Source organism: Pyxicephalus adspersus, chromosome 5 (genome assembly GCF_032062135.1).
Source record: "Pyxicephalus adspersus chromosome 5, UCB_Pads_2.0, whole genome shotgun sequence".
Classification (NCBI taxonomy): domain Eukaryota; kingdom Metazoa; phylum Chordata; class Amphibia; order Anura; family Pyxicephalidae; genus Pyxicephalus; species Pyxicephalus adspersus.
In genome coordinates, this window is record NC_092862.1 from 98098503 (window position 1) to 98114048 (window position 15546).

Here is a 15546-nt window from a genome sequence, read left to right on the forward strand (position 1 = left end):
GGGATAGAAACCCTTTAAAATTGTATTCTTGGCTAAATATTTGTTTTATTATAATAATATTATTTATCATTGCATGACAAAATAGTTATTTGAAAAACACTGTTCTGAAGCTCAAGATATAAAACCAAAATATAGTATATCTTATGGCAGATTTAGGGTACAGTGAATTACAGAATTTATTGTGTATCCTTCACAACAGCATGCAGAACCAACCTATTACTGAAGAAACATATAGCCTATAGACCAAGTCTGTCACATTATATTGATGATAATTTTACAGCCTTAGGGTCTGTGATAATGTGCTTTGGGCTTGTGTTATTGTCATCAGTTTGATTATTCATAATTCATTGACAGGTATGCAGTTGGCCTGCTTCAGGTGGGTTTTGCATTTCAAAGTAAGCAATCTCAATCAACACTTCAGCGGTGTTACCTATTTTTAAGTATGAGCACAGGGCAAACAGTGTTTTTGGTATAGTGGCTTTCTTTCCCCACTGGTTAACTGCCATCAGCCTGGAAGCACCTTATGCTTCTGTTATGCACGTTGTAAAATAAATTGAGTACTTTCCTCCTTGGTTAATCTTCATTTGCTTTTGCTTTTCTTCCAGTCAGTCAACCAGTGATATTTTAACATTTGAAAAATGCAAGTGTGCGCAATGTAGAATTTGACAGTTGACATAGCCTGTTTTTCATCATGATATGCTGTGTTTCATAACCGGAAAGTAATAATGGACAGAAAGTTAAGCAGCAATAGCTAGAAGTCACATTTTTGGCATTTATTCTGAATAAATAATTCTTTTATTTTATCTTTTATCTCTTCTTTTCTTAATTTTTTTTTTTTAGAGAGAGAACAAAACGAGTTTACTCCATGTACAGTCGTAAACCTTCTAAAGAAGTAAAGAAAATCCTTATGAAAATGGGAGTGCATTACTTCATATTAGAAGATGGATGGTGCACACGAAGAACAAGGTAAAGTGACCAGGAAATTTCTTGCTGTAAATATTAACAAAAAAAGAAAAACTTTTTTTTTGTAATGTGCCTACATTTTCACTATTTTACATTTTTCAGAGGTACTTCGTTTTTGGTAGCAGAGCAGCAATTTATTTTTATATTCTTCTTACCTCTAACAAGTATCAAAAGCCAAAACTTTTTTTGTTTTGTTATTGAAAAGGTTGACACATGTCCTTTATAGCCATATAAAATGTGATTCTTTTTATTGATGGGCCCACTTGAACTAATCACATTCTTCCATTGATTTAATTGACTGTATGTGTGTCTTGCAGGACTGGGTGTACCATGTCAGAAATCTGGGATATTGAAGATCCAGCCAATGCTGGCAAGGCTCCATTGTGTTCTGTTTTGGCCAAGGAGTCATTGCCACACTTTGCCACCGTTTTTGAAAATAATGTTTACAAGGTTTTAAAAATTGGTGTTTAAGTTAAAAAATAATGAGGAAAAAAAGGAAAATTCCAATTCATTCAGGATTGCTATGTTTTTCATTTTGTTGTAAATTAATTTTACAGATATTTGTAACCTGACATTTTTGTAACCAACTATGCTATGCAAACCTTAATTGCTAAAAAAAAATGAAAAAAAAAAGAAAAAAATTTTCAACATACATTACATTCTTATTGTTCAGACAGCTGCAAATGTTTAGCTTAGTGTTGCTGAATCCACATATAAAGAGAGGAAAAGATGTACAAAGCTGCCTTAAATATTTTTAATTGGCAGAACCTTTGTTAAAGTTTTATTGACTAAGCACCAAAGAGAACTTCCAGTGTAAATATGTATGGAACAATACTGATGTTATATTCCAGCAGTGTTTTATGTAGCTGTGTTTTATTTTAAAGCAATGTATATATTGAGCTATAGAGTCCCCATTTAATGAATAGTATTATGAATGAATGGACTATTGTGCCATAGTGCCAAAATAGCTCAATGGTACATAAGAATTTGTTTCAGTGCCAGTTATACAGAGCAAGGATTTCAATAAGTCGTCTTGTACTGTACACCAATCTCCTTTGGTTTCTTAAAGGATTATTTTATATATATAGTTTTTCTGTATTTTAAAGAACTCACAATTGGAATTTTGTGCCATTCATTCAGGTTCAGTCAGTGAGACAATTTTAGACCTATTTTTAAACTTGTATGTAAAGAATCGTGCCTGAGCAACACATAGGCTTATTTATTAGGGCAAAAAATGCATTTTAGAGTTGCTGTAATCTATAGTAATCATTGACATATAATTTCCCAGAAACATACTGACAGGTTCGCCTCCACCAAAAATTGGCTTTAGACAATGACTCTGGTAGGGAGGGACATTGGTAGATTGTGAGCTCCTTCCGAAGGGCAGTTGGTAATATGACTTCCTGTGTGATATGTTAGCACTTTATAAATACATAATAATAATTTGCACTAACCTGCTGAAAGGTGGTAGCTATGGCTAGCTGCACATTATGGCTCCTTGTTCCCACTTTTTAATAAAAGGCTTAGTGTGTATCTGTTACATGTTAATTGGTGCAGAAAATACAACACAAGAAAGCTAATATGATTTAAAGTAAAATCATTCATACAGTGACCAGTCCCTGACCATCTTAGGTTTTCATTAAGACCTAATATGTCATTTAAGTCTGCAATGGGAGCTAAAGTGGTAAAGTTACTATGAAGAAATCTTTATGAATATGGCCATCTTTGGGGCTTCTAGGAGTAGATCATTTAGTTCCATTTATTTTGTTAGGTCTTCAAGAAAGCATTTTTAGTGTGAAAAGTGCAATCAGAATTGGAATGCTTTAATTTTGTTAGCTATAAATGTTACTGGGGGGGGGTTGTGATCAACCACTGTGTAACTTAAAGCTCTGAAGCAGTGGACATCAGTATCAGTGTTGTGTCTTTACATCCATTTCCAGGTTCTTTGGAGAGCGATCATTCTTAATCCCGATATATATGCTAGTATATCGTTTGAAGGACGTTGGTTGTTCCAGTATGTAGTTTAGTACACATTCCTTATAGTGTATATTCAAATGATTAACCATAAAAAGTTTATCAAGCATGCCTTATTTCCCCATCTAAATTTGAGATTGATAAAGTACTCATTATCAAAAGATTTAAGTCTCCTAACTGTCATCTGTTTAAAAAAAGTATTTTTTTTCCTGATATCCAATACTGTTCTCTCAATTTCCCTGATATATTCATTCCCTATTCTTATTGCTTTGAATGCTATGTTGGAAATGATGTAGAGCCTGGGAAAGGTATTATAAGGCATTTTGTGGGGGGGGGGGGGTTGTTTGAGCAGCTGGGGGCACTCCATGTTGCCACTGGAGGTGTTTTCTAATTCAGTAAAACCCTTGAAATCAAAGCACATCAAAATGTGAAATCACTTTTTGCAAATTAGATCTTTTACTATGCTTAAGTCCTCTAATAAATGCTTTCAGCATCCACTGACTAATATCTCCCCCTTCTTTGACTTGCTAGGGTTCAATGACCCTGTTTTTAGTTTCATAAGACTGCCTGCTGCTATGTCCTCTCTTTCCCTGGCCAGGTGTCATGTAAATGCTCCCACTTAGTTTTTACTATGAGAAGTGATGTAGTTATGTCACAGCTCCTCAGTGGGAGGACCTGGGCTGTTCAGACTCCCAACCTGTCCCATCCAACATAGACTGCTAAAGCTGTTTGACTGGCTAGAAGACTCATAATTTTTTCTATCTATCTGTGCCTGCCTGGAAAGATTGAGAAGTAAATGATTTGACATTACAATCTGCCTGATCCATTCTCCCAGTGGCCAGGCAACTGAACCTTTCAACTAAAAGGAATTTACAATAGACAATTTCCTTTAATAAGTAGTTGAATGATACAAAAAGGAGGGCATACTAGGAATAATATATTAGTATCTGAGAGTTTCTCTTTAATTGACAGTATAAGTTCCAGCTTCAAATGGGCACTGTAAAGCAGAATGTCGGCATATAGTGAGTGTCTGTAATTTGCAATATGGAAAAACCTGGTTCTACCCTACTTATTTCCCTAGAGCTGTATTTAAGTGCAAGCCCAACCAAAGCTGTTTAGTTAGTGGGGAGATGGGGAAGGATTAGAACTCTTGTTTTTTTGATGTACTGATATCTAGAACTCTGTTTCCTCTATTACTGTCAAGGTTATAATGGTTTATAACCAGGAAGTAAGAATAGAATAGAATGAGAACATGAACGCTGATGGGAATATTATTAAAAAAGGGTTTTTAGCTTTCCAAAACTTTAAAAACATTTCTGTCAGTGTATCATTTCCTGGGTACATTTTCTTAGTAAGGGGGAACTAGGACAGTAAGTAAAGGGGAAATCATTCTAATAAGAATCATCCATAGAAGTAACACCTGATGCCTTTCTGACCCCTCCCTGCTTTAAAAAAAATAGTTTGGGCTAAATAAAGCAATGCACAATGTTGCCCTGTATGAATGTACACATTATAGAAGACATGGGCATACAAATTTGTGTTTAATATTTATTGCAGAAATAATGACTTCTGTGTGTGGCCTTCAATTTTCCATTTGCCTCTCCATTTAAAGTGGAGCTAAACTTGCCTCTCTGCCGGCACTGACCTCTTCACTTGGTCTTTATCCAGGTATGGGCCTTCAGCAGTCTTGATTGGCCAAGCTGGAATGAAGTAACTCCTATGCATGTTCATAGAAGTTCATTCGTTCCTGGCACCCAGGTATGCTGGGATCGTACACAGAGCTGCACATTCACTGCTCAGTGTACATTCAACAGAATATTGTTCTGCGAGGTAAATTTGCTTTATTTCAGAGGAGACATTGCATGTCCCTTTTGCAAAAAACAGCTTCCTGCTTGCAACTTTTTGTTTTTAAATTGTAGCTCCATTTTAAGCCTTTGTTTTAAATGATCAAAATACAAATAACAGATTGCATTTTAAAAGGCTATTTTTGTTAGTATTAGGGTGATTAAAGTTTCTTTTTTTACATTACGCATGTAAAACTTTGGTTAAAAGTAATGCTTAATAATTTAGAAGGAATAGTAATCAATACATGGAGTATACTGCTGCCAGTTTACAACATTGTTAATATAATTAATGTTTTTTTTTTTATAATACACGGTATGTTTAGGATTTTTCTTTGGCAGTATTCGATGTTGTGCTTATTTTGGTGTTCGTGAAAATGAAAGTGGATACTGGATTTCTCAATTCTTTATTTACATATTTATATATGTTTACATCTATAATAGTCTGTAGATAGTGTACTAATCTGTGATGCCTTTATACATGTGCTTCATACTATTTGTCATTTATAATTCTAGAACACACACTGTGAATGCCCCTTACATGAGCGAATTACTTGGAATATCTACAACAGCCTTTTTGTATATTGTATGTTATCCATTTGAATTGTGTGCTTCACAATAAGCTCAGAGGATGTTCATGATTAATTTGGTGATCCAGTGCAAATATTTTTTAAGGTATAACTAAAAGTGACATTTTTTATTGTTGTGAGTAGAGTGGTGAGAGGTTGGATCCCTTGCTTTATGGATTTTTGTGTTCTCATTGGGGAAATTTATTCTCATTTATTGTTCTGGTCAACAATGTAATTGGGAATAAAAAAATAGGGGTAAATCCCAAATTTGGAGCTGGCAATAGAATTTTCTGGTGGAGACACAGGTTCCTGTAACAGCTGGCTATCTCTCAAATTGGAAAGATATTCTCACTTCCTGTTATGTCTACAGGTAAAAAAGGGAAATCTCTCTAAAGAGACACAGAAAAGATGTTTAAACACTCTACTCTATCCAAAATGAAAATTTTAGTTTTTGCTTTAGGTATAATTTAGTTTAAACTTGTACTTTGTCCAGGGTAAATTACCTGGCATTCAGTATAAGGTTTTTATCACAGCCCACTAGAAATACTGTACACAATACTTCAGGTTATGGAAGACACTGGGGCACTTCCACCACCTTCCATACTTCAGCATTGGGAACCTGAGAAACAAATTCCCATTCCTCATTTAGTTTATTTGTATAGGTGGGGTGCTGGTTTAGACATAGGTTAATAATAAAGTCAGTAGCTACCTACTGAACATTGGAACATACACTGGTAGGGCAAAACCAGGCTCCTTTTGGTGTGTGTATGCATAGTTGTGACAAAGTACAGGTTTGTTGGTTAATATATTGAAACAGAATTTTAAATGTGGTAGTCAGAAGCTTTTCTGTTTCCATTGTTGCATTTGTTAAGAGAGGCAAAGATATGGGCAATGCATTTTACCACTATTAGCTTGTATCATCACATAAGCCACAGCCCGCTTTAACACTTTGCCTTCACCACTATTGTATGATCCCACAAGTTTCAGCCTGTGTGTCTGGGGAAGCATTCACTGGTCAGTTTTTTTCTAATGAATACCAGCAGCTATCAATGCCCATTTATCAAATAATGTTTGAAACTTTATTAAACTCCAGGAAAAAGTAAAACTAGTTGTCAGACTTCCAGGGGCAGTTAGACATGCAGGCATGATACAACTGCTGAAAGATCTTTGCAAACATGCCAGATGGTTCCCAAATTATTCTGCATGTACATGTTTATTACTATGAAGCAGGAGAGAAGTATAGACCATTTCCTGTATATCTCAGGGATAAACAGTATAGATTGGCAGGTAAAATCCAGCCAGGTCTCAGCTGCAGCAGGCAAATGATCATTTTTGTAGAATCCAGACCTGAAAATGTTTTTAGTACGAAACTGAAGTGTACCTGCTGTTAAAGCCTTCCCTCTCTCTGCTCTGATCACTGAACAGAGACAAAGACTGTCCAGGGTGCAAGAATTTTGCAGTGGGTACATTTTACATTTTATATTAGGCTTTCTATAGCCAGCCTTACCTGTGTTAATAAATGGCCAAGGAGATTTTAGAGTAGTCATAACACCCAGACTGAGCAATGATAAGGTTTTATCTTATTTAATAAAAAGAGTGCTAATTCTTAGGTGCATCTATTTGTAATTCTCTCTCTACACTGAAATCTTACCAGTATCTTAAATGCTACCTCTCAGAAGAAGTCATAACCCTTATGTGTGATCAATAAATCTAAAACTGACGGTTGGTATAGGAGATTTATATATAATAAAAATACTATTTTATTAGTGTTTTCCCATCTCTACATTCAAATCTTAGCTCAAAAGTATAATTGGGCTCATCAAAATATTGACATTGTGAGAGTACATTGTAGGCCCCTCTGGCGAACAGTTAGTGATTTGACTATGAACTCTGTAAAGTGGTAAATAATATATAAATACAAGATAATATTGTGAGATGGCATGATAACTCACTTATTTGGTTTTTTGTGTCCTTGGTAGCTCCTGACCAACAACCGCATTTTAGCAGGATTGATCACAACTTTGGGCTGAGAGCTGTCATGTTAACAAGAGCAACATGCTACAAGATGAGTGTTGGTGTATAACGAATAGGCCACTTTCTTTCTTCCTCCTATATCGGCTGAGGTTCCAGTCTGCCCCAGAGGCTTCCATTATCCAACATTTAGGAATGTCAATAGCTCTGTAGGAAGGTGCCTACTGCCCAAAAGCAGCACTAGCTATGAGTTGAACGATTGAGCACTCCGGTAAAACTAAGAACCTCAGCTCTCCTAGATTGTAAGGAAGTGACACATTACTTTTAAACAAAGTCTTAATGTCTATAAAAAAACAACCCTGGCCTTTTAAATGTTGGAATATTCAATGTTCTTAAATGAATGCATGGCTGCTATTATATACCAGGCAGAGTATTTTAATAAATGGAAGCTGTTAAGAAATCAAGTATAACCTAAAATTATTTTAGTAACTACATCCTGTTTAAACTAGTAAAATAGGAAACCTTGGATAAATGTCTGATGTAAAACCAGGTGTGCAGGTGATGTCTTAAGTAGCACTGTCTTCCGAACTTTGAGTCGGGGCTTTTTTCCCATAGCAAGAAGTCTGATCAAAAGGGGACATGTGATGGTGAAGGAGCAGGGCTGAAATTTTCAGCCAACAGAAGTATGGTACCACAAAGGACTCGAAAAAACTGACCATAAAATGCAGCAGAACGCTTTAGCTGAGCAATCTGCTTTAAAGGCACCTAAGCTCATTTAAATCAGACTGCTATGTTCAAGATATTTCTAGTATGGTGGATGAAATTTTAATACTAAATATTCTACTTTTACAAATGCCTGATCAGGCAGGTCATACTTGCATTAAGGTAAAGGCAATGTCCCTTCTGCAATAAACTCTTACCTGCCTGATCGCTCTGGGTTTCTGGCCACAAAGCTGAACTGCACATGCTCTGTTGTCGGCTTCCCTTGCCTTTACGGGGGATGGATGAACTCCCGCGAATAGAGTTATATCATCCTGTCATGGCCAATCAAAATGGCAAAGGATCGTCTCTGGGAAGAGGAGGAAGAAGATGGCGGCGCCCTGTGATGCAACAGGTGAGTCGCGTGGCTTTAGTTCCTCTTTAATCAGTTTGTTTTTCTGAGTACCCTTGTATACAAGTTGTGTTACCTGTGAGATGTATTACTAAGCAGGATCACCCAATAAAAAAAAAAAAAAGAAAAAAGTCCAAAAAAAGGAAAGCTACTTTAGCCAGCACATTTAGGACCTTGTTAGCCACAATATATTACAATTATTTTCTTTAGTTTAGATACACTTTAAGTTATATTTGATTTCTTAACTGGTTTTCTTAAAGCCTTAAAAGTAACAGTTCTTTTTTTTAGCACTTTCTTTCTTTGGCTGCCAGATTTTATAAAACAATACAATAGTAAATTTCAACATGTAGCTTAAAATTATGTATATTTTACAATCACTTTTTTTTTTCAATCTAATATCAAATTTGAGCTGCTCCTTTACAACTATTTTTATGTTTGAAAACAATGTTTGTAGTGCTTCTTGTATTTTACTAGTGCAATATAGATACATGTATCTCTTTGTGGACCATATCCTATAAGTGTTTTTGTTTTGTTTGTTTAACAATGTCAATTTTTGCTTGCTAATTGCTATTAATCAAGCTTTTAATGTGTTGGATTATTCAAGAAAGGTTTTTGTCATCTTTTATTATTTTATTCCTAAAAATGCCAAGTGTTTATCTGCTGGGTATTTTATTAAATGTTACATGAATTACCTATTGATATTTTTGACTGTATGTAATATTCGTAGGGGCCAATACACTGTCTGACTAAATGCTGTTTAGTTAAAATGTGCTTTAATAAGGAATGTGTTAACAATAGTACAAGAATATGATGCAGGCAATGCAAACGGTGCTTTGATTTTAGTTGCTTTGCTAACCAGCATTTTAATGACATTTGCATGTGAAGAAATGTATTTTTTTATTTGTAATTTGGATTTATATTGGTTGTTTTACATAGTAGAGCATCATTTTGCATGCATATTACATATATTAGTACACTTGATTTGTAATGGTAATACATATGTAATGCTGGATAAAACCAACTGCTGCGTAAGAATTGGTTAGGGAAGAAAGAAAATAAAATTATATATATTTTTTAAACGTGATGATTTTACGTTAGTGTACTTTGAAAGAATGTCCATAAACTTTGTCTTATATATTACATTAACATTTCTTGTGACTGGTAAACTTCATCATTTTTTTCACACCAAAACAGGATGTGGAGGAATTAGCTGTCATGGTGATGCGCTGATGCTGGGTGATAGCTGAACATGCTTCACCTACTCTTTCACATCCTATCTTGGTTACTTTGCCATAATAACAGAAAAATGGCACACAGAATTGGGGAAGCTCCAAAATACACGAAACAATCAAGTAATTGTCGAGCTTGTATGTCGAGCAATAACCTCTTCTTTCACAGCATTTGTGTGGTTTTATGTGTTTTTAGAGCAATCCCTGTGTAGTACTGTTTAACAAAATTACATAATAAGAAATACAATTTGAAATGAGAGCAGTATTTTCAGATTGTGAATTTACAGAACATTTTAAACGTATGCATATTTTCTATTATTGTGTATAGATAAATATTTATTTCTGTCTCAAGGTGTTCATTCACTACAATAAAATCCTTGAGTCACATAGCTTAATTTGAGAAAATTTAGATAACCAACACAAAACAAAAAGCTTGATATATATGTGTGTGTATTACGCATTTACACATTTTGCTACTGTAGCAGAAGAGTATTTTTATGAAATATGTAATAGTTTGCATATCTGTATTTAAACAAACATCCAATAAAATGTTTTCTTTTATAAACTTCTGTTTCTTTTTGGCTTTTTTTTTTATTTTAGTTAAAATGAAGCTGTGCATGAAAACTTTGTCAACTTAATTTTGGGCTAATGTGGCAGCCTCCACACCCACAGCTTTCACTGTAATGTTTCAAAAGAGGCAACCAGACAGGAACCAGCCAGCAGAAAACACATTGTATTTAGTATTGCTGAGCCATTGAACAGTGGCTCAGTGGTTAGCACTCTGGCCTTTGCAGCACTAGGTCCCAGGTTTGAATCTCGGGCAGGAGTTTGCAGGTTATCCCTGTGTTTGTGTGCGTTTTTCTCCAGGTACTCCGGTTTCCTCTAACATTCCAACATATATTCAGTTAGGTTAATTGGCTTTCCCCTAAAAATTTACCTTAGACTGTGTTAAAGACATATGACTATAGTAGGGATATTAGATTGTGAGCCCCTTTGGGGGACAGATAGTGACATATCTTTGGACTTGTTTGTACTCAGATTGTACAATTGGACTTTTTTGACTCAGATTGTACAACCACTTTTAAATGCAGTATCACACAGTCTATACCTAGCACTCCTATGCCTTCAGCTGTATATCTGCTTGGGATCACACTGCTGCCTTTAAATGCTGGTCTTAAGAAATTTGGATTGAGGTTTGGCTAATACCCCTGCTTTTACTTCACCGAGAACAAGGCATGGTATCCAAGCAGTAGCTATTAGATGATTGGATGTAGCCATTTTAGAAGTTGGTAAGCAAGAAGAAAGAGAAAATCTGTAAATTACCAATTTGAAACAACAGTGGTAGCTAGTGAGCAATATGGAGGAATGTTAGTGTACTTCCATTTACACACACCCAGACTTCAACAATACAGAAATCACTAGGTAGATACAGACCTATTACCAGTATGGCTGCCATTTATTTAAACTAATATATATTATCTTAAATTTTCCAATATAAACAATCTGAATATAAACCAAGGCATTTATTTTTACCTGAGAATACAGATAACCTACTTTGACTCGAGTATAGGCTTAGGGCAGTGGTGCCTAACATTTTTTCATCTGGGGGCCGCTTTTGACATTGAGATAAAACCCACAATGCAAACACACATTAAAGATGTATGTTTAAAACTACAATAGTTTTAATTAAAAATTAAATTGAAATGTTTCTAGTAACCTTAACATACATGCAAAATGTACAAATGTACAAAAGGAATGACAATTGACATGATCAAGAATTTCTGCATTCGCCATGTTATGCTCATTTTATTATGCAACATTTTATTAAAAAAAGCTACAAAACTAAATCTATCATACAATGCTGGCTGGTCATAAATTGCATCCCACTCACCATTCCTGTACTAAAGAGGAGAAACTACACCATGTTGTTATTAATAATAATAAACAGGATTTATATAGCCCCAACATATTACTCAGCGCTGTACATTAAATAGGGGTTGCAAAGGACAGACGAATACAGACAGTGACACAGGAGGAGAGAACCCTGCCCCGAAGAGCTTACCATCTATGAGGTGGAATTAACACACCATACAATGCGTTAAGTCAGTTATAGGGGCCACTAACCTTCTTTGTACCCTGAAATGTCTGCAATGGATACTTCCAGAGAAATGCCATTCATGTAGCACGGTATGTCAGGTATAGTTTTTTGTATCTTGTGTTGGTGCCGTAGTGATGAAAATTTTATGGAGAGTTATCCACAAGAGTCCTGCACGTGCAGTTACATTTCCTTTTTCTTACATTCTTACAGAGAAATTGGGATTCATACAGAGTAAGGACATAGCTATGTGTGACAGGGTAGCATGATATGATAGGTATTACATTTTGGGGGGGGGGGGGGACGGACAAAAGATGCTTCCTACTGGCTCCCACATTTCCAGTTTCTAGCATCCCTCTGTTCAAGAGAATTTGACAGTCACAGAAGGTAAGTTGCCAGCAATGTGTAATGGGCACCCCACCAGCCGAACTTGTCTTTAAGTTTTTCAAATGAACAAGTATATATTTGGGGGGCACCACAGCACAGCGAGAATTGACAGTACCCTAATGCTCATTGCCATGGAAGTGGCATGGTGCAACGGTTGCCTCATACAACTTAAAGCATACCTAAACCCAGAATTTTCACTTTACATAAAAGGTTGCACACGCCGGCGCAGTGAGATCGACAAGTTTTTTTCCCATCTACATCACCTGATCTGGTGCCTGTGTTGGGTGACGTAGGAAGAAGAACCCGGAAAAAGAGAAGATGGCGGCGCCTGCCCGAAGACGGATGTTGAGACGACGTGGGACCCAATGGAGGGGACCTCGGGACTGATTGACTGCTCTGCAGGATTAAGTGATTTTTTGGTTTGTTTTGGGGGACTTTTCAGTTTAGTTCCTCTTTAAGACTACACTGACGTCATTCTGTGCCTCCCTTGTTTTTCCATCTCTAGTACAGCTCGTGAATTTAGTGCAATGTAAAGGTATAATTGTAATTCAGAATATAAGAATGAATTAGAATTTTTTTGTTTTATTGTTAAAATTGGAAAGAGAGGGCAGGGACAGGACATGGTTTAGGGAAGGAGATGAGTACAAGACACTGTGGAAAGGCCCGTACAGACGTTATCTTTCGTGATTGTTTCCAGTGACAGATTAGAGAATGAGTGCTGTATATATATATATATATATATATATATATATATATATTTTCTCTGTTCTGGGGAGGATAAGCGAGTGGCACCCCACTGCGCTCTCCTCACAGGAACGCAAAAGTCAATCCCAGTCAGTTCATCGATATGGATTGATAAACTATTTTTTGCCCAGAAGTAAGGAAAGGTAATGGAGGATCAGGACACTGGGAGAGTGATAGTTAATAGTGAAGGGGTATGAAACAACGCTGTCTGTGAGAGTTGGAAAGGGTAACAAGCCAGGCAGCATGGAATGGTGTATAATGAGGCGAGACCACAATGTGTGTGACAAGACATGACCCCCTTCCTATTTTTTCCCCACCAGTGTAATATTTACATGTCTATATAGAGCTATACAGTGTGACCTTGTGTCATGGAATGCCTGACATACACAGCACCCTGTATAATACACCACACTGCGCATGTATTCCAGCTCCCCTACTAGCAGCACCCTGACCCCGCTGTAGCTCACTCTCTGCCACGGACTACAACAAAATGGACGACCGCCCACACATTTCAGAACTCTTCTGGCTCATTTATACCATGGCGGTTATTGAGCGGGAAGTAACAAGCATTATTCTCTAAGTCACAATACAATAAAACGGCCACAACGTTCCATTATTTCCCTTTTGTTCTACACACGCACATGCCGGTCACCATGACAACGCGCAGCCATACAATGAGGCCTCTGCCCAGGGGGAGGAGCGGGAACCGGCAGCGTGATATGCAGTTATGTCAAGTCACTGAAATTCCGACATATCTACCTCATGAGGCGGCTTACAGTGTGACACGGGGGTAAATTGGGGGTAACTGGCGCAGTTTCCGGGTGATTTAACAACATGGATAAGTCGTCTGTAGTGAAGGCTGGGGCTGTGGCTAGTGCCAGCATGTGTGCCCTTGTTGCTGGGGTAGTCCTGGCTCAGTATATCTTCACTGTCAAGAAGAAGACTGGAAGGAAAACAAAAATAATAGAAATGGCAAGTATATCATTGTGTGCTGGGATTGTAGATGGAGGCTATAGTTATAGGGGGCAGACATGAGGCATCATTAACCCCTGAGATACCGAGCCTGCTTTGTATATAATGTTTGTTCATAAAGTGTGGTCATGTGACTACCCTATAATAAATCCCCCCACTCAAGAGCAGAGTTCCATGTTAACTACATTCTCAAGTGTGGCAGCAATCTTTATTGTGCAGTCTTACCCATAGCCATTACACCCTTCATCTAAAAGCACCCCTGTCCTCACCTCCACTTACTGCCCATGTGTGCCAAAGCAACATTCACCCATTACTGCCCATATGCCTCAGGGCTCTATTATTCTGCTTAGTGCACTTGTGCACCATGGCTCCATTAACCTGTTTAGTGCCCCACAGCTCCAATAACCCGCTTAGTGCCCATGTGCACCGTGGCTCCATTAATCTGCTTAGTGCCCATGTGCCCCACAACTACAATAATCCACTTAGTGCCCATGTGCCCCACGGCTCCATTAACCTGCTTAGTGCCCATGTGCACCACGGCTCCATTAATCTGCTCAGTGCCCATGCTTACCGTGGCTCCATTAATCAGCTTAGTGGCCATGTGCCCCACAGCTACAATAATCCACTTAGTGCCCATGTGCCCCACAGCTCCATTAACCTGCTTAGTGCCCATGTGCACCACGGCTCCATTTATCTGCTTAGTGCCCATATGCCTCAGGGCTCCAATAATCCACTTAGTGCCCTTGTGTGCCATGGCTCCATTAATCCGCTTAGTGCCCATGTGCACCATGGCTCCAATAATCCACTTAGTGCCCATGTGCCCCACTGCTCCATTAACCCGCTTAGTGCCCATTTGCCCCACAGCTCCATTAACCTGCTTAATGCCCATGTCCACGGCAGCTCCATTTATCCGCTTAGTACCCATATCTCTCAGGGCTTCATTAATCCGCTTGGCTCTATATGCTTAGTGCCCATGTGCCCCACAGCTACAATATTCCACTTAGTGACCATGTGCCCCACGGCTCTATTAACCTGCTTAGTGCCCATGTGCCCCACAGCTCCATTATCCTGCTTAGTGCCCATGTGCCCCACACCTCCATTATCCTGCTTAGTGCCCATGTGCACGGCAGCTCCATTTATCCGCTTAGTGCCCATATCCCTCAGGGCTTCATTAATCCGTTTAGTGCCTATGTGCACCATGGCTCCAATAATCCATTTAGTGCCCATGTGCACTGTGGCTCTATTCATCTGCTTAGTGCCCATCAGCTACAATATTATTGTACGGTGCACTGATTGCAGTGGGGGATTTATTAAAGGATAAGTCTGAACATGTCCTAAAGGGTTAAACCATACAGCAGGTTACTGTTCATGTTCATTTTCCCTGGCGTCTTTAATTACACTGAAGATTTTTGGATTTATTTTTAGTCTGTACGAAAAGGTGTGATGAAGAACCTCTGTCAGATGTATTTTAGAACAGCATGGAAGGCTTAGACTTGTTGCTGTCTCTGTTACAATCTCCTAACTGCGTGTGATAGAAGTGAGAGGAAATCATCCCAGTTGGGTCACAGACAGAAATACAAATAACTAAATGTACAGCTTTGGTTTTTGATGTGTTGCATTGGCAGTCCATTTAAAATCTGTGTCCTGCCTTCAGCCAAGGGGTATTTACAACTTTACAACAGTTGAGGGT

General features: G+C 37.7%; 2 protein-coding genes across 7 annotated transcripts in view; both read left to right on the forward strand.

The window, feature by feature from the left end:
• The window catches only part of DPY19L1 (dpy-19 like C-mannosyltransferase 1), a 34522-nt gene extending 31259 nt beyond the window's left edge, over positions 1-3263 (forward strand). For all 5 annotated transcript variants that reach the window (XM_072412233.1, XM_072412232.1, XM_072412231.1 and 2 more), the window contains 2 exons: positions 841-966; positions 1281-3263. In XM_072412233.1, coding sequence (XP_072268334.1) covers positions 841-966; positions 1281-1434 — 280 coding nt within the window. In that variant the 3' untranslated portion in view covers positions 1435-3263. The remainder of the gene's footprint in view (positions 1-840; positions 967-1280) is intronic.
• Positions 3264-13616: 10353 nt separating this feature from the next.
• The window catches only part of NT5C3A (5'-nucleotidase, cytosolic IIIA), a 30953-nt gene continuing 29023 nt past the window's right edge, over positions 13617-15546 (forward strand). Inside the window, exon 1 of one of the 2 annotated variants that reach the window (XM_072412238.1) lies at positions 13617-13856. In XM_072412238.1, the coding sequence (XP_072268339.1) occupies positions 13719-13856 (138 nt within the window). In that variant the 5' untranslated portion in view covers positions 13617-13718. The remainder of the gene's footprint in view (positions 13857-15546) is intronic. The other variant, XM_072412240.1, reaches the window with a different exon arrangement.